An 18775-nucleotide genomic window follows, 5' to 3' on the forward strand; every position below is an offset into this window, starting at 1 on the left:
TCACAGATAATTGGAGATTCTTCTTATAGACTTGAGCTGGCTATTGTTAGAGTCTATTATTGCTAGTCATCCTTGAGCTGAGTGGAAAACACGCCAAACGACCACACTGTTCTCTAGCTTCTTAGCTTTCTGCTCTGCTTTTTGCTCATCTCACTTTTTATTACCCGCTCAGGATCTTCCTGACATTTCTGAATATGAGCCATGCTCAGCCTCTTTCTGTTTGGACTACAACTTGTCTCTTCTATTGGGAATCTTGGCCTCAGAAACCAACTTCTCTACTTGAACCTGGACCTAATAATCAGCCTGCTTTTTCACATTAAACTCCTCTTACTTTAGTTATTTTATTAAAGACATGGAAACGCTTTGTGTCTCAGTTCCCTGGTTAGAGTGCAGATATTACCAATTAACAGTAAATAAAAGCAGTAACTAAAAGAGGGTAGGACATGCATGCTTAAAAAAAGACTACATTAGTTTTAATTAGGTCTTCCTAACAAAATGACAATTACAGTAAAGAAGCTCATAAAATAACCATCACTATAATGTACAAAAAGATCAAACACAGAAAAGATAGAGAAGGCTTGACTATACTATCTTCAATGTGCAGTAGGTCTGTTGGTGTTTGAGAGAGAAAGAAAAGAAAATCTGTGTTAACTGAAGTTTATTGACAATCACAACAACTGATTGAAGTCCACTTCTGGAAGAAGAGCATTGAAAAGTGCTAAGGAGAAACATAAAATAATTGACATATTCCACAGCAAACTAAACAACTGATTCTGGCTTCCAACATCTCCGAAGATTTTTTTAAACATTGTTTATTTTTAAATAGATAACTTTATACCTATATATCCCCAGTGATTTGAATATGTGACAATGATCAACCTGCAGATATAAATTTATCATCAGCCATCCTGCACAGGGTTGTGACCTCATAAACAAACTTGTAACACAAACTTTAAATTTGGAAACAAAATAAAAGCCTGCTTCTAAATGAATTAGATTATTTGATCAATTACTGATTCAGGTTTAGATGGGAAACATAAGCCTATATAAGATTTAATCACCACAAGAGACATCTGCAGCTGTACACTTTTTCTCAGTATAATAATGTTAGGGTACAATCCAAACTTTGTCAATAACGTGCTGACTGCCCAAGTCTTAAACGGAGAGGAAAAAAATCCTAATGCAAGGCCAACAACAACGAAAACAAGCCAGTCCATTATAATGAAAACCATGGGTAAGTAGTAAGTAGGTATTAAGTACAGTGTGCTGATGTCCAAACATTAATCACACACCCTTTCATCTTGTTTGCACAAGATGTAACTACCCTGGTCACACAAATTATTTCAGTTACTTTGTTTGCATAGTGGGTCATTGGATACAAATTATCTCGTGTAAGATTACCAAAATAAACCTCCTTTGACCATGACCTAAAACAGCGTCAGCAGAGTATTGGAATGGTCTGATGTATGTAAATGTTTGAGATGATTTAACACAGACAACACAGCTTGTACATGAATCACACACAGACCAAGAAGAGAGGGTGAAATCTTCAACAGCAGAGGACAGTTTCAACAGCCAACCACATCTTGATAATATGAAAGGTTTAAATGTCTGCGTTGTCAGCATTTAGCAGGTGTGTAAGGCAGTGATACAAGACAGGAGCTCCACTCAGGAAACCAAATTGGAGAGTCAAACCAAACCTCTGTGAGGAAACAGGAAACCGAACCAGAGGAAACATGGTGGAATATGGAGGCCTGACCCTGAATGCTAATGTCTAGGTTTTTGTGTCTGAGAAGTCGGTTTAATTATTTTAACTCGTGAACGTATCTTTTTTGACTATAATATAATTATCTGCAAAAACGTTTCAAGAATGACGAGACATTGAATGAATTTTCTTTTAATATAAAGCCATATAACCGTTGTCATAGTAACAACCTAATGTGTAGGCCAACTTCCTTTCACCTTAGACTGCTCTTTTCTAAGACACCACTTGAGCATCCTGATGACCAAAGAACATCATCTGGTAACTTGGGTTGAATCAGATTCAAAGCCACAATGTGTTTGATAAAAATCTAAACTCTGGCTCCCCCCACCAGTGATTAAATTTGATAATTGTTTAAAAAGACACTGTGGTAGACAGCATGAATAAAACGGTTTTATCAATGTAACCTCATCTTCAGTCAACCTTAAAACTGTGGTACTGGTCTCTAAAAACAATGAACTTTCATCAGCTAATTAAGGAAGTGACAATTACAGAGCTCTTATGTTTTTAGTGGAGTTATCACAACCTGTACGTCTTTGTCGACCTCTTTCACGCCTGTCAACTACATTCTGACCGTTTTTTTACTGAAGTTTTTATGGCTGTAACTAAGTATCTAAATAGAGAATTTGGAAGCTGGCGTCCTCATCCTTCCTACATGTTCTAAATGATCAATTGCTTCTCCAACCACTTTTAACAAACAAAAAAAACATGAAGGAGCACAAGAGTAGACCTTTTTGAATCACTGAACTAATCGATGATGTGAGCTGAGCTGTATAGACGTCTGAATCTTGGTTCAAAAAAAATATATACTCGCAACAACAAGACACTCCTGTGTATTCACTCTCCATACAAGTGGACACATCTTTAGGAGCTGTCTGTAGGCAGCACAGTTCATGGTAGTATAATAACAAGATGGTAAGGAAAGTACTGAGCCATTAACAAAGCATAATCATCATACTCTGTTATTGTGCAACATTGTGCTCCATTCATCAATGAGATACAACATACCCTTTCAGTATGTGCATGTTTAAGTGCCACATGTCTAAATGTTTATTGACATTGAGGGAACAATCATCTGTTGTGATGAATATAATCAATTAAGTTGACAATCTTTAAAACTACAATAATCAATAATTTAAAAATGAAAACATTTCATCCAACTCTGAGATACTACACAACTTGTGAAAGTTTCCACTTTGATTTTCCATCCTTTGAAAGTGAGTCAATTTGTTTTGGATATTGGATATTTACACAACTTGCAAATGTGTTCTTAAAGTTGCTATCTGAATACACTTTCATATTTCATTTAAATTTTCACTTATTCTTTTGGATTTGGTTTTCAATAACTTCTTATCTTATCAATCATATTTCTAGCAGCACAACCTCTAATACTACCCTGTACACAACCTTTGTTAACACCACATCCATATTGTTGCATTCCCCCCAGAGTTTAAAAGTTTTTTTTTAACTTGTGCTGTATAGCGCTTTGACTGGTCATCAAGACTAGAAAAGCGCTGTATAAATACAGAAAATGTTTACCATTTTACCAAAAAGGAAAATATTCACATGGCCTTGATACCCTTCTACATAATTTTGTTAGAAATGGTTAACAGATACAAAAATGAGCAGTAGTTAGATAGCTTACTCCCATCATAGACCCTCGGGAAAGAAATGAACCCCAACAAAGCAGCAACCTAAAGACACATATGAGGAATGTAAACCATGTAAAGGAGTGTGCGCAGTACCACTGAAGAAAGTCGTATGTGCAGTAGAGAAATGACAGAGTAACAGTTGTGGATGAGAAAGTCTTCAGGGCAGCGTTGAGGCAGCAAATGGGTCTAGATACCAGACGTGGGGCAGTAGACTGTGACGATGACGAGGTATATGAGTCTGCTGGACCCAGGAGCTCCTCATACACACAAACCCACACCGTCACTCAGTCCATCTTCTCCTTGTGAACCAGTTTGGGGGCATCCACAAAGTCTGCGCCATTAAACAAGATGCTAGTGGCTGTAATGGCACTAGCAGCCCCCCAGAACATCACGTATGCCAGTGTTTCTGTCCATGTGTCACCTGGAAGATAAGCAGCAGTCATTTCCACTGGTTCTCAAAACAGCAGCAACTTTCAAATAAGCTCGTTATCTAAGCCTTCTGTCTGATTAGTGTTGGGCTCTACAGCTGTTATAGAGCTGCACTGTGCTACAGTTGGAGGACTGGAGCTTCTGCCAACATGCTGCCTTCAGTGTGGAGACACAGAACAACAGTTCACTGCGGCCACTCTTGTGCTGTTCCTCCCTGTAATAACTTCTGTAGATCAACTAACCACATTCTGCTGAATGACCACATTTAGTTGTTGTTCCTTATCACAGTCTGATAAATCAATGAAACAAAGTCTATAAACATAAATAGACAAATACTGGTAAAACGTGTGAGAAAATAAAGAGTGTACCATGCAGCACGTCTTACTCGTCTTTTGGTGGAGTCAGAAAGGATTTCATTTCCTTCACTGCAGCTGCCAGAGTTTAATCTGATTAAACCTCAACATGAAATTGTGAAGTTCTCCTCTTTCCAGGCAATTTGAGAAGTATCACTTGCTTTAGCAGAGAGGAAAGGATGCTACCTTTTTTTTCTGCTACTATATGCGTATGCCTAGCGTCCACACTCAGCTCTCTTTTGGAAAAACTACAGGTCCCATTTAGAAAAAACGTCAGGGTTGTTTTAGTCTGGACAGATAAAAACAGAGACTTTTGGAAATAAACATCCCCCCTTTCGCATATGTGTAATAATTAATAGTCACACAATATGCGTTTAAGAGATTATATCTGAAACAAAGCTAAAATACTTATTATTCATCAGTCATTAGACAGAGCTTTACAATGGGTAAAAACACTTTGGCGTTTATACGTGATTGGGTTAGTTTTGGGTTAGTTAAGTTTGTTTCAAACATTCTGAGCTTATATGTCACTGGAATTTCTAAGATGAAAAAACCCCCCACTCACATTACATTCCTTGCTATAATCATCACGTATGTTCCGAACACTTATTTTAAGGAGCAGCATTGCAGCTCTTTACTCAACACAAATACACATTTCACTTCAGCAGAGAGGAACCTACCAGCCATGAGAAGACATACGATGCACATGGAAAATGCAACCAGCATAATGATGGGCAGCTGTAAAAAAATATATACATATATTAATTGGATTTAACCAGGATTCACAGTTGCTGCTGACTACAGAGATTATAGTGATGTACTGACTGTGAGGAACTTCCAGTCCTTCTGCACACGAAGGGGAGTGGGTCCATCTGACTCCTCGACAGCAAAGTTACCCAGAAACAGGTCAATAGAATCCTGAAAGCAGTCAGGTCACATTGTATATAAGTATATACATAAGTTTGATCAAAATATTGAACATAAAAAAAGTTACAAGAGGTAAAGTAATTACAAGAGCAGTCTGATTGAAACAGTGGTGTCCTCTTCAGGAGTAATGCATCAACAAAGTGCTAAATAAATATTTTTATTATATATTATGACAAATCATGTCATATTCATCATACCTGTCTGAATCCATCAGAAAAGTTGTTTTTGTAGTAGCGGATCATGGAGTTCCAGCCATCCATAAGCAGCCCCCATCTCGTCCTCTTCCCCGTCCTGATGGAGATATGGCCTCAGATTAGACAACAGATTATGATAACAACACTGCGGAGGGCCTCCAAAGTAGGGCACACGTTAGACAGTTCATATTTGTTATGGGGTGTTAGCACACTGTACCTTGTGAAGTCTGTTTTCAAGGCTCCAGTTCCTGCGTATTGAACTGCGCAAGCATTGGCATTGTCAGCCCATGCTGGTTAGAGAGCGCACACACAGTGAACACAGTGAGAACAAGCAGAGAGGTTACACTTTCTTCTTAACACATGCTAACAGTCTGTTAAAGTTTACACAAGAACAAAAGTTACCATTCCTGTAGATCTTTTCAAACTCAGCCTGCTCTTCTATTTGCTGGCCCACATTCAGAACCCCCATTCTCTGTCAAAACACAGCCAGAATACATACAGTAATATGGTTAATAGTCAGGTTTCAAAAATGTTATTTATTCCCACAGTGGCCTAAAACATGCATTCAAACGGGTTATAACAAACAAAATCTGCATGGTCCACCTAAGTGCAAACATCCATTTGCTCAGTATGTTTTGTCAAAATGTTAAGCGTCAAAGTGTCACTCCATGTACTGATGAATAAAAAAAACTGTAATGCTTCATATTTCTGAATGATTCACATGTAAATGGAGCTACATGATGACTGACCAAACTCTACTCATGACAGAGAACAGCAACTTTGGGATTTTTTCAACATTGTCTTAACTTGAATAACAATGATGTACTGTGCGGTACATATACAACTCATATATTAATGAATATATTCTGCCAGGAAGTGATGGCATGATGGCTCTCTTTATTCATAAACTTCTGCTGAACATCCAAACAAAAGTAAAAAGTTCTCACCTCAAAAACTGTAAGACTTGAGGACCTGCAATTACCATTAAAACATTTACCCTTCTAAGAGGATCAGCAGCAGTGGGTTTCACAATACCTGGAGCTGAGACTGCAGGGAGCGTCGAGCTAGCAGACTCTGGATGACATTGGTCCGGTCCAGGCAGTCCATACAGTTACTGCGGAAGACTCCTCTCTGCTGGGCCACAGTCTTCCCCTCTGAGCTCACCATGAAGTAACTACACACAGAAAAAAATCTGAATACCCTATTACAATAAACAACACCATATTCTCCTAGAACTGTTACTGGTTAACCTACCTGTATTCATCTTGTGTCTCAGTGACAGCAATCACCAAGATCTGCAGACGGTCCCACCGCATGTGGCTGCACTCTTTGTGGAAGTCGAAGGCTATGTAACTGAGGACAGAGGAGACAATGTCTGACAGTGAGACTCTAAAACCCTCAAGTCCATCCGTTCAGAAATGGAAAGTAACTAAACTCTGCCATGCTCACACAAGTTAGTCACGGAGTTCCACAAGGTTCTGTCCTTGAACCGATACTGTTCACCTACCTATAGGCAACATCATCAGAAAGCAACAAATACACCTCCATTGTTATGCAGATGACACCAGGCTGTACATATCTATGAAGCCTAATGAATCTAATCACTTGGTCCAACTTCAGGAATGTCTCAAGAACATTATGGCCTGGATGACCCAAAACTTCTTACTTCTCAGACAAAACTGAGGTCATTTTAATTGGCTCTAAACATCTCAGAGAAGCACTGTCTGTCAGGTGAGTCCTGAACCATCCCTTAGTTATGCTGCTATAGATCTAGACTGCTGGGGGAACTCCCATCCTGCTCTGAGCACTTCTCCCCTTCTCTTTCAAATAATAATCACACCAAGTTTGGTGAGTCTGTCTTCGTGTTGTCAATTTTTTTTACATGCATGCGTGCACACACACATGCAGGCACAGACACAAGCAGGGTTATAACAGAGCAGAACAAAACCCAGGTATAGTGAGATGTGCAGGGGAAAGAATGGATTAGTGACCTCCTACATGTTTACTGTAACCAGGTAACTACAGTGCATGTCTTCTGAGTGACTGTGGACTCAGTGACCATAAAAACTGTACAATGCATTGAGTGACACTTACTTGAGCATACCATTGTTCATGCCTGACACCATGTTGGCAAAGGCCTGTTCTAGTGGCTTCTCTGAGCCCTTCTGATTCACCTGCAAAAACAAGAAAACCCCAGTTGGACAAACATGAGTCTTCATATATTTGTTAATAAAGAAAGAGCTCAGAAAAGGGCCCTCACCAGGTTGAGAAGGGTTTGCTTCCCATAGATGAGGAGCTGAGAGTCAAAATGCCTCTGGAAACCATCCATCTGTACAAATGTTATAGCGGTTAACATCCAATTATCATATCTATCGCTATTCTAAAAAGACACAAGAAACTTCCTCTTACGCGATTGGTGGCTTTGCTGATAATAGGTTTAGGCTTGTATTTGAGGTTTGGCCTCTGACTCCAGTAAAAGGGCATGGAACCTCGTGTCTGGGGATGAAAAACATTTCCAGGTCACTTCTGAATTTGTGAGCTTCTCAAACTTAAGTGCTTTAACATCCGAGTTAAAAGTGGTACAGTGAGAAGGATCCATCATTTAACAGTATTGCAGCTGGACCAGCTGTAATACTTACCTGTATAAATGAAGCCTTTGCTCCCTCGTACAAAACTATTTGTTCAGTCTCCACAAAGTTAGCAGCATGGCCTTCAGAGTCAATGCCTGTGAAAACAACAAGACAAATTCATGAGCAGCACCAGTGGTGAGGTCAACAACATTAGACCCTCTGCTACTCTAGAACAGAACATAAACTCCTCTTGACTCACATGCCGCAAGGCAAAACTATAGACTGTTATTCAACTATTACTGTTTATGAAAATATGTTGGCTATCACCTGCTTTACTAATCACACTGCTTGAGTCTAATTGTATGTAATGGTAAATACATTTTATTTATAAAGCGCATTTGCAGTTTATTATACACACCATTCACACACTGCCAGTACAACTGGCAATTTGGGTTCAGTGTTCATTCGACATGCAGACTGGAGGAGCTGGGAATCAAACCAACTACCTTCTGGTTGGTGACCGACCTGCTCAATCTCTGGATCCAAAGCTGTTTGCCAAAGCTACAGCCAACTGTGGTTTGTCTCCACAGACAACACTGCACTGCTTCAGTTTTTTTGTTTTTCTAAATACATACCTCTTACGTAGTATCTGACACCTGCCCGGAAGCAGCTTCTTCTGGATATGAGGATCCACTCAAAGATCTTCCCGTTTATACGACATGGCTTCATGACAATGACTGGATCACAATGGTCAAGGAAAGGCTCAGTTCAGCATCTCATCAGATTCTTTCATCCCATCCTAAACTACTCTACTCTAATTTCATTTAATTTAATCTCATGTCATCTACAAATGACTCCAGACAGCTCATGCTGCATGAGAACATTTGAAAAAAATTGACATTCAGTGAAAAGGATACATCCATGGACAACAGGCAGTGCAAACTTATGAAGCTATGGGGAAATAGTCACAAATATTGTAATTGAATAAAAGAAGTACAAAAACACTGCATGGCTGAAGAACAAATGGGCCACAGGTCACCTGTGACATGTGTTACCTCTGGCTGTGCAGCCAGTTCTCTCAGCAGGTTCCCGTTCCACACAAACCTCTGGTCTGCCTAAAAACCACATCACACAATTTGTCATTCATACAAGCAAACACATATGACAACAATTTACAATAAGGTTGCGTACATAATACATTTCAAAGCAACTTTAGTTAATGCAGTTTAATGTTATCTTTAAATTAAATCTATATGTATATAAGTGACTCAATTAAGTTAATGTTAAGGTTGATATAAAAAAATACACTACTTTATGATCACCATTATTGTAAAATAATCTATTATTAATTATCTATGACAGATCAATGACTTTGATTTATCAATGACTAGACAACTGTAAGGCAGAACCCTAACCCTCTCCAGTAGACTCATCTCCTGGAAGTCAGGGCTGGTGTTGGCCAGTCGTTGCAGAGTGTGTGTCAGGTCATAGTCAGTGCAGAAGTAGAAGCCGTCTGTTGTCAGCACATTGTTAATCATCGACAGGAAGGTCTTATTCTCTTGAGACTGGAGGAGGAAAGAAAACAGACTTTCAGTGTACAGGGAAATTACTGATTATGCACTTTGCAGAGTGCAGGAAAATGCATACTCATAACATTGAACTTGTATGTGTAAGGGGTTTGTCTTTTCCAATCCAGATACCTCAGCTCTATCTTTGTGCTGTGACTACCAGGCATAACATTTATCGCACACCACAGCTTATATTTATCAAACTCCTAAGTTTTACACCGAACTAAACATCGGCCCAGGCGTCGTATTGATCTAACTACTAAAGGCAAAATTTAGCTAAGATAATGACAAAAAATTGAAATCCATACTAGCGGCAGCATCCCTGCATTGGCTTCCAGTAAAGTAAAGGATTCTTTTTAAACCTTTAAATGGCCTGATCTCCCAATAGAGTCCAGAATCCAGTCCTACCACAGTTGCCCCTTCATTGACGAATTTAAGGTTAAACTAAAGACCTGTATGTTTTGTCAGGCTTTTGTGTGCCCCAAGTTGTTGTATTCACATTTCAGGACCATTTGACAGCTGTAGTGTGAGACGTAACATTCATGCTAGATTTAATCCTATGCAGCAGTCACAGTTGTATAAGTGTGATTTTTTGAGCTTTGTATGTTTCTGCCAGGCTAATAAGATCTGCCTGCTAAGCCAGTTAGCACAGAGAGTGAAGCCTGACATTTCATCAACTCTTATCACCACAAACTCTCTTGACATCTTTTTCGGTGTCTTCTGGGTGTGTGGCATCGCTTTTAAATGCTGAGAAGTTAGTTCTCTTTTTGTTTTGTTTGATTAAATGTTCTGCATCTGTTGCGTGTTAGACTTGCTCGCTGTAAATCCTGCAGAGGATCTCCTGCTAGCCTCTCCCGACTTTCAGTAAACACACCTCTGCCTAGGTTTTATTTGGGGAAATGGTGAATCTGCAGCAGTGGAAGATGTTAATACAAGTGCATTGTTCTACATTATCTTAACACTAAAGCACTGAGTGCACAATCTTTCTGACCTGGATCTCAGAGAGGTGTAGCACTGTCTTCTTGTAAGAGATCACGTCAAAATCCACAGCCTTCCACACAGCGTGGCCCAGGAGGCTGCCCACATTCCTCTTCCTGGTGATAACGATCAGGTACATCCCTGTATGGTGAAAGTGGTCAGTCACAGCTTTTTTACTGTAACACAATACTGTTCCACAGAGCACTGACAGCAGAGTATTGTATTACAAAGGATCCTACCTGCTACCAGGCGAATGGTTCCCATGATGCCACATATAGGCTTGGTGACTGCTGAGGGAGGGACATCCTTTTTACCTGTGAAAGCAGAAATGGGCTTAAAAACTTAGATGCTAAGATATATTCTAACTTTAATCTGGATTATTAATTTATTTTGATGTGCCTCAATAAAAAAAATAAGGCAACTTATTAAGACTAATAAGACAAAGACAATCAATTACCCATATGCATTGATAAGGATTCACTGATTATATGTTTAAGATAAGGTTTGAAATAGATCTATCGAAAGATTTTGTCTGAACAAATAACTTCTGAAGAACTGCCAGCATCATTTATTATCAATCTACTAATTCCAAAACTTTGTCTGTCTGACTGTGGCATGCAATTCTCAAAAAACATTCATCTTATAAGATTTACACTTAGCATGTGTATTGTTAAGGGCCCAAGGAAGTGCAATTTGGAATTTGGTGTGATATGGACATGCAATACGTTCAATACAAATACACTTTGAACAGAAAAGCAAATCGCGTTCTGGTGAAATGGGTCATGACATTGGCAAAGCAATCTCCTTTACATAACTTCAAACAGGTGAATAGCTCTTTGTTCAGCAGTGTTGGCTTCAGGGTTCTGCAGACTGAGTCCCGCAGCCAGTCTTCACTTGCCGTGGCTCAGTTACTGCAAGTTACTTTTGCCATTTCAAAAAGAAGGCTGCAACCAGCATTACCACAGTCCATTCAAAACAGGCAGTTTTAGAACAGACACTGCCATAGAGATACACAAAGACAGGATAAGGAAAAACCATGGATGTATAGCTGTAACTGAATGAACCATCCATGCAATACACCGCGTTCCACATTATTATGCAGATTACACTTTGCTCAGATTTTCCTAAATAGTAATGCACAGCCAGTCAGTATATTTTTCAAGTCATCAACTGTTAGAGTATAATTCAAATTTTATTGAACAAACCTCCCAATGATAACAGTATTTTTTTCAAAAATAAAAAACTCAAAATGCAGTGTTCCAAATTATTATGCAGAGTCTCTGAGTTTCTGAGTTTCAAGATATTTTATAGGTTGTAAAGAACTAACGACGTTGGAGATGGATAGGCCATACTCTCCGTAAACCAGCCACAAACACCACAAGACAGTCCCTCAAGTGGAATCCCCAAGGGAAAAGAAAGAGAGGTCGGCCGCGAAACACCTGGCGTAGAGACCTGGAGGCAGACGCCAAGAAAATGGGCTACACCTGGGGACAGCTTGAGATGTTGGCCCAGGACCGGGATGCATGGAGAACTCTTGTTTGCGGCCTAAGCCCCAGAAGGGGTAGTAGGCGATGATGATGATAAAATAACTAAAAATTGTCATTTGTTGAATTTGCAGCATTAAGAGGTCATATTTACTGAAATCAAAAAAAGGTTTTAATCAAAAACATCTTAACAGGTCAAGTTACATGTCAACATAGGACCCCTTCTTTGATATCACCTTCACAATTCTTGCATCCATTGAACTTGTGAGTTCTTTGATAGTTTCTGCTTTAATGTCTTTGCAGGATGCCATAATAGCCTCCCAGAGCACCTGCTTGGATGTGAACTGCCTTTCACCCACATAGATATTTTGCTTGATGATGCTCCAAAGGTTCTCAATAGGGTTAAGGTCAGGGGAAGATGGGGGCCACACCATGAGTTTCTCTCCTTTTATGCCCATAGCAGCCAATGCCCCAGAGGTATTCTTTGCAGCATGAGATGGTGCATTGTCATGCATGAATATGATTTTGCTTTAGAAGGCACGGTTCTTCTTTTTGTACCACGGAAGAAAGTGGTCAGTCAGAAACTCTACGTACTTTGCCGGGGTCATTTTCACACCGTCAGGGACCCTGAAGGGGCCTACCAGCTCTCTCCCCATTGATTCCGGCCCAAAACATGACTCTGCCACCTCCTTGTTGACGTCTCAGCCTTGTTGGGACATGGTGGCCATTCACCAACCATCCTCTACTCCATCCATCAGGACCATCAAGGGTGGCACGGCACTCATCCGTAAACAAAACAGTTTGGAACTTAGTCTTTATGTAGTTCTGAGCCCACTGCAACCTTTTTTGCTTGTGAGCTTGGTTTAGAGGAACGAATAACAGGTTTAAGGACACTTGCAAACCTCTTGAGCATCCTTCATCTTGAAGTTTGCAAGACTCCAGAGGCACCAGCGGCTTCAAACACTTGTTTGCTGCTATTCAATGGCATTTTAGTGGCTGCCCTCCTAACCCTACGCATTTGTTTGGCATAAATCTTCCTTATTTTGCCTTTGTCTGAACGTACCCGCTTGTGCTGTGAATCAGTGACAAATTTCTTCACCGTCCGATGATCACGCGCAATTCTTTTGGAAATATCCAATGTTGTGATACCTTGACCAAGGAATTGCACTATTTGCTGCTTTTCAGCAGCAGAGAGATCCTTTTTCTTCCCTATTTTGCCTGAAACATGTAGCTTGCTTAATAATGTGGAACATCCTTCTTAAGTAGTTTTCCTTTGATTGGGCTCACCTGGCAAACTAATTATCACAGGTGTCTGAGATTGATTTCAATCATCCAAATAGCCCTGAGACACAATACCATCCATGAGTTTAATTCAAAAACTAAAAAATTAATGTTTTTGACCCTTATATCAAATTTGCATAATAATGTGGAACGCGGTGTAAGAACCTTTGAATAAACACTATAAGGGCAAAATTATAAGGACACACCTCTTAATCATTAATTTCAAATGTTTCATTAAGTCCCATTGTAACAGATGTATAAAATCAAGAATCTAGCCAAGCAGTCTGCCTTTACAAATATATCTAATAGATTGCATGGTTCCTAGGAGCTCCCTGAATTTGGGTGTGGTACTGTAATAGGATGCCGTCAGTTTGTGTAAAATTTATCTTAGATAAACCACTATCAACTGTGAGGGGTATTATTGAAAGGTGGAATTATTAAGCAACAGAGCAGGTTTGCTGAGTGCTGAGGCGCATAGTGGTTAAAAGTGGCCAATGCTCTGCTGACTCAATTACTGCAGTGTTCCAAACCTCTTCTGGCATTAACATCAGCACCAAAACTGTGCACCAGGAGCTTCATGGCATGGGTTGGCACGGTCGAGCAGCTGCATGCAAGCCTTACACCAAGCCCAATGCCAAGCATCGGATGGAGTGGTGTAAAGCCCACTGCCACTGGACTCAGGAGTAGTGGAAATATGTTCCTGGGAGTTAGGAATCACACTTCTCTATCTGGCAGTCTGATGGATGAGACTGAGTTTGCCAGGAGAACGTTACCTGCCTGACAGCATTGAAACAACTGTTAAATTGATTTAGAATGTGGTGTCATAAAAGCTCCTGTAGGTGTAATATGTGGGTGTCCCAATACTTTTCGTCCATATAGCGTACCATAACATACCCTACTGCATCATTCCATGAAGTTTTATGGAGACATGTTCGGTTGTTATTGTATATTCATGCTTATAGACTTACAAGAAAATGGACAGAGATGACAACATAACCTGCTTTTTACTGTTTAATGACTGTGTCAATGACATCACAAATATTTTCTACCTGTAAGGGTCATCTCATTTGAAACCCTGTCGATTGCCAGCACAGCATCAGCCCCTTCATCACAGGCCTCAATGAAGAACTTCTCTGGAGTTGTGTGCCTGGGAAAGAAACAAAGAAAATGTTAGTTACATTTTTTATTCAGGGGTAAAACTGCAGCTTGCAAATATCTATTCAGGCTCATAACACATATGTATTGCTTGTTCTCTTGCTCCAACATAAATGTGGTGAGAAGAAAAACATCAAATCGCAGGTTTAATGAACCTGACTGGGGGTTCAGTAGTCTTCTTCCATGGCAAAAACCTGTCACCAGATGTGAATCCAAATTAAGCGCAGGTGAGTGTAAAGCATATGGTTGCAGTCTGACTCCATGCTAGCTATGGATGTGACCCCTGACCACCCTGTGGAGGTCGGTTTCCTTTGTGGGGGACAACGATTTTATTATATTACACCAAGCCTATGGTCATGTGGATTGTAAAATCCCTGGTGTGCACGTTTGTTCAGGTTATCATCATACTCTCTCCCCATTTATCAATGACTGACAACAAAAAAACCCTGGGATTGGAAAAGGCAAAAACAAGCAGAGAGTCTATTGTGAGAAACTGTTGATTATAAATGAAAGCATGGAGCACCTTTCCAATAAAACCACTTTATTAAATATTCAATAAGATCGACCAGAGATGGCAATATCTTGAGAAATACAACTTTAAATCCCTGCAATAGAAAAAGGTGATCTCCTATTCAGCCTCAGTGAAGTTTGGGGTGATGTAGTGAAACACTCAGCTGCTGTAGAAGTGACAAATCCATACAAACACTCTATTGTTGGCCTTACGTAATCCAGACCAAACTAAACTAACTTGAGGGTTAGGGTTACTTGATACAATATGAGCAGCAGCTTAAATCTGAATGGTCATGAGATGACTAATACGATAGTGAACGTACTTATTATGAAATCATTCCTGTGCTTGTTATTCTTAGCTAACTCTAAAAGGGTCTCAAGTAGAGCTGTAACTCCAACACTAAGAAAAAAGCTGAGGTCATGTCATGCATTTTAATTCATATTCTATATGTTCATTAAACTATATGGTATACCTGGGTAGCTTGTGTAATAACGCAATAGCGATAATTATTACAATATGATTTTCATCAATTGTGATATGTAACCAAGTCTAATATATATTGATATAATACTTTTCTATTGTTCGACCACATAGAGGATGTAAGAGACAGTTTGTTGATCCGCTTCCGATTAGTCAAATGTTTTGCCGTTTATCAAGTGTTTGTCATTATCTGCCTACAAGGAAAACTTTACAACCACCATCACTGAAAGTGAGTCTTTTTAATGTAAAAAAATAAAAATTTATGAACTCTTTAATTTGTAATGCCCATCAACACCTTATTTTGCAGGGATCAGATTGAATGAATGTAAGACTCAGCCTCACTTAGCATAGGAAATTAGAGACAGGTGTGCCCACATAATTTTCAGAGACCAGGCTCTAACACTCTATGGACAACTGCGCTCAACGCTGACAGAACACAAAAGTGTGCATCAATTCTGCTTTTGTCCCTTTATCTAAAACATGCAGTGTGTCATCTAAGTGACTACCATCCTCTCCCGACCAACCTGGACCCTCACAAATTTGCAACCAGAATCAACAGATCCAACCAGGATGCCATCTACGCTGCCTCCACTCAGTCTTTAAATACCTTGAAAATAACACCTACATCAGAATGATGTCTGGTGATTTCAACTCAGGGTTCAATACATGCATTAAACTGATCACTTGACTACCCTACTCTGCAGTTGGATTTTGAATTTCCCCACAAAAAGACCCCACATAGGTCAGATTGGCAGTCACATCCTCCACTCCGGTTCTTGACACTAGAGCCTCTAAGGTTTGTACCATCAGCCCTCTCCTATCACGACTCTGTACCCATGACTCCTATCTCAGACATGGAGGGAACTGTATTATTAAGTTAGCAGACGGCACCACCATCATCAGCCACATTACAAATAATGAAGATCATATATATTAGTAGGGAATCAACAATCTTGAGTGGAGAACAACAAGAGAACAACCTGATCAAAACCAAGAAGCTCAAAACAATTCTTTAACAAAACATGAGAAGTGACATGAACCCCAGGCTCCTAGAAAATGTGTAGGGTGTTTGACCCATTCATCCACTATGACCTCGTCTATATGCTCACTTTGATACTTGCTACCCCACCTGACTGCCTACTACAACCATCCTGGTAGAAAGCCCCGAGCCAACCTCGCCCAACACTCTACACTCCTTTAAAATTCACAGTAAATGAGGAACACTCATGATGATCATGATCGTACCAACACAGTACAGGAGGTAGGAAACACTAAAAGGAGTGAACAGTGAACATAATGGCAAAGCATTAACATGGGTGTGTCTGGTAAAGTACACAGAGCTCTGTCAACTTTCATCAAAGTTGTAGCCTGACTGCCTCTTGAGTCATGAGAGCCAGTGAAAAGTTACCATACAGAGAGATATGTGCCTTAATCCAATTGGCTCCACCTCTGAATGGAATCTACAACAGAACTGGATGTGGATAATGGTTGTGACATCTACCTACTAATTCCACAAATGTCTGTCTAACTCTCTCTCTGTCTAGCTGCTCAAAGACATGCACTGATATCCTGACAACCTCTGGACTTTCTCCTTCCAGCCCCCCCTAGTAAGAATTCAGAATATCCGAATGAGCCAATGTGTCAAAACGTCAGGGGATCACCGTGAGCAAGAGGGTGTGTTGATGACGTGTCTAACTGGTGACTCGACAGACTCATAACTGAAATAAACAGAAGAATACACACAAAAATCTGTGCCACACGTGTAGAAGACACCAACAAAGATGTCAACAGAGCTCTTGGTGATCAGGGCGGACAAAAGTGCTGTAAAAGAAAACATCTCTATGTCGGAATGAATGTATTACATCCTGCTGTACCAGCCCACACCTGAACGCTCCAGAAATGTCTGTGTTGTGAGAATCTCCTGATGCGTTGTTCACGTGTAAAAAGAAAAACTCTGGAGAAAGTGCAGACCAAATTCTGCGGACATCCTCCGGAGTTCATGTCTGAGAACAGCTTCTGTCTGTATGGATGTGGATTTGGACATTCTGTGCTTTTAATGTTGTTAAAAATTTCAGTTCGATTTCATCAAAAACATTGACTGTAAAATATTCGCTGCAGATAAATCAGGTAGTATGAATGGAAGGTTTCTTCACTGCACACTGCAACAACGACTGTTTAAGAGCTCTGCACACAACATCCAGCACGCAGACAATAAGACGTCTATTCTAGAAGTGTTATAAGAGGACTCACTAATGACCAGGAAACCCTGTGTACACTGGAGAATTAACACAGGCCAAGCAAACACAGGTCAATTTCAAACAGGCAGGTTTAGACAGCCACTGCGCTAGTTTATAAAAGCTTTTATATATATTCAATCTTTCTGCCTCCCTGTTTGCACTGAACCCCCCCCAAAACACACACCTCCTCTGTGTGTGTGTGTGTGTGTGTGTGTGTGTGTGTGTGTGTGTGTGTGTGTGTGTGTGCGTGAGTGTTTGTGTGTGTACACCATGACTGTGGTGTACACACTCTTCATTATGAATGAGTGCGGGCTGAAACTTGACTGCTTCTTGCTCTACCAGCCGAGCCTGTCAGCGAACTCCAGCCGCTGTGTCCTCTGACCTGACGCCGCTCCTGGACCGCGGCTCCTCTTTCAACACGCACACGGGCGTCGCCTCTTAGTTCACCTTAACGGGTATGGACGCAAAGAGAGCGAACTGAAAAACAATGAAGATTAACGCTATTGCGTGTACTTACAAATTGTATCTTTCGTAGGCCGTCGCCATTTTTGCTCCGTTTACCTGACCTCAGTGACGACACTGTGGATGATGTGAGTGTTGCCAGATACAAGGGGTAGAACCCGGAGAGGGCGTAGCTCCTCCTGATAAGTGCTTTTCCATTCCAGCCCGTAAGAACCTGGCATCCACGAAATGCGCTGTGGTGAGTGGTACTTGTAGTTCTCTCGATGTCTCGCAGTTGCGTTGCCCGGCGATTGCATGCAGTAAATACCAGGAATTAAATCTCTAATTTCTTTAAATCTCTACTGTAAAGTATGAATTCATTTTTAGGTAACTGTACACTGATTCAGAGATGATGCTGAGCAAATCAGAAACGTACTCATAAACAGTATTGCTATATATTTATATACAGAATATGCTCTTGTCATGGACGGGTGCATGTTGGATTCAGGTATTTTAGTCATGCAACATATATAGTTTTCATTAATTACTAATAATGGCTAAGAATTATAAATAATAATCAACTTTTTTTGGTCTGTACTTGGCCCATGTCTGTCATTCTAAATTGATAAAAAAAAATCACTCGAATAAAAACGTCTTGAACTCACATTTATCTTTGTCAAAATTGTGCATATCAATTTCATTTATATGCCTTAAAAGTGTGTAACAACCATAGGTAACAACTTCCATGCACAA

At 40.1% G+C, this 18775-nt stretch overlaps 1 protein-coding gene across 1 annotated transcript; it reads right to left on the minus strand.

Moving 5' to 3' along the window:
- Window positions 1-641: 641 nt before the first annotated feature.
- Window positions 642-18162, minus strand: sacm1la (SAC1 like phosphatidylinositide phosphatase a). Its single transcript, XM_061093036.1, has 20 exons — window positions 18099-18162; window positions 14248-14345; window positions 10673-10747; window positions 10447-10574; window positions 9303-9452; window positions 8943-9002; window positions 8805-8838; window positions 8523-8624; window positions 7957-8042; window positions 7727-7813; window positions 7578-7646; window positions 7412-7491; window positions 6572-6670; window positions 6353-6491; window positions 5720-5789; window positions 5535-5607; window positions 5321-5414; window positions 5022-5114; window positions 4877-4934; window positions 642-3835 (listed from the first exon to the last, which is right to left on the minus strand). The coding sequence occupies exons 1-20, from the start codon at window positions 18125-18127 to the stop codon at window positions 3699-3701; spliced, it is 1761 nt and encodes a 586-aa protein (XP_060949019.1). The 5' UTR covers window positions 18128-18162; the 3' UTR covers window positions 642-3698.
- Between the last annotated feature and the right edge of the window lie 613 nt (window positions 18163-18775).

The sequence above is a fragment of the Limanda limanda genome, chromosome 19 (assembly GCF_963576545.1).
Source record: "Limanda limanda chromosome 19, fLimLim1.1, whole genome shotgun sequence".
NCBI classification, from domain to species: Eukaryota; Metazoa; Chordata; class Actinopteri; order Pleuronectiformes; family Pleuronectidae; genus Limanda; species Limanda limanda.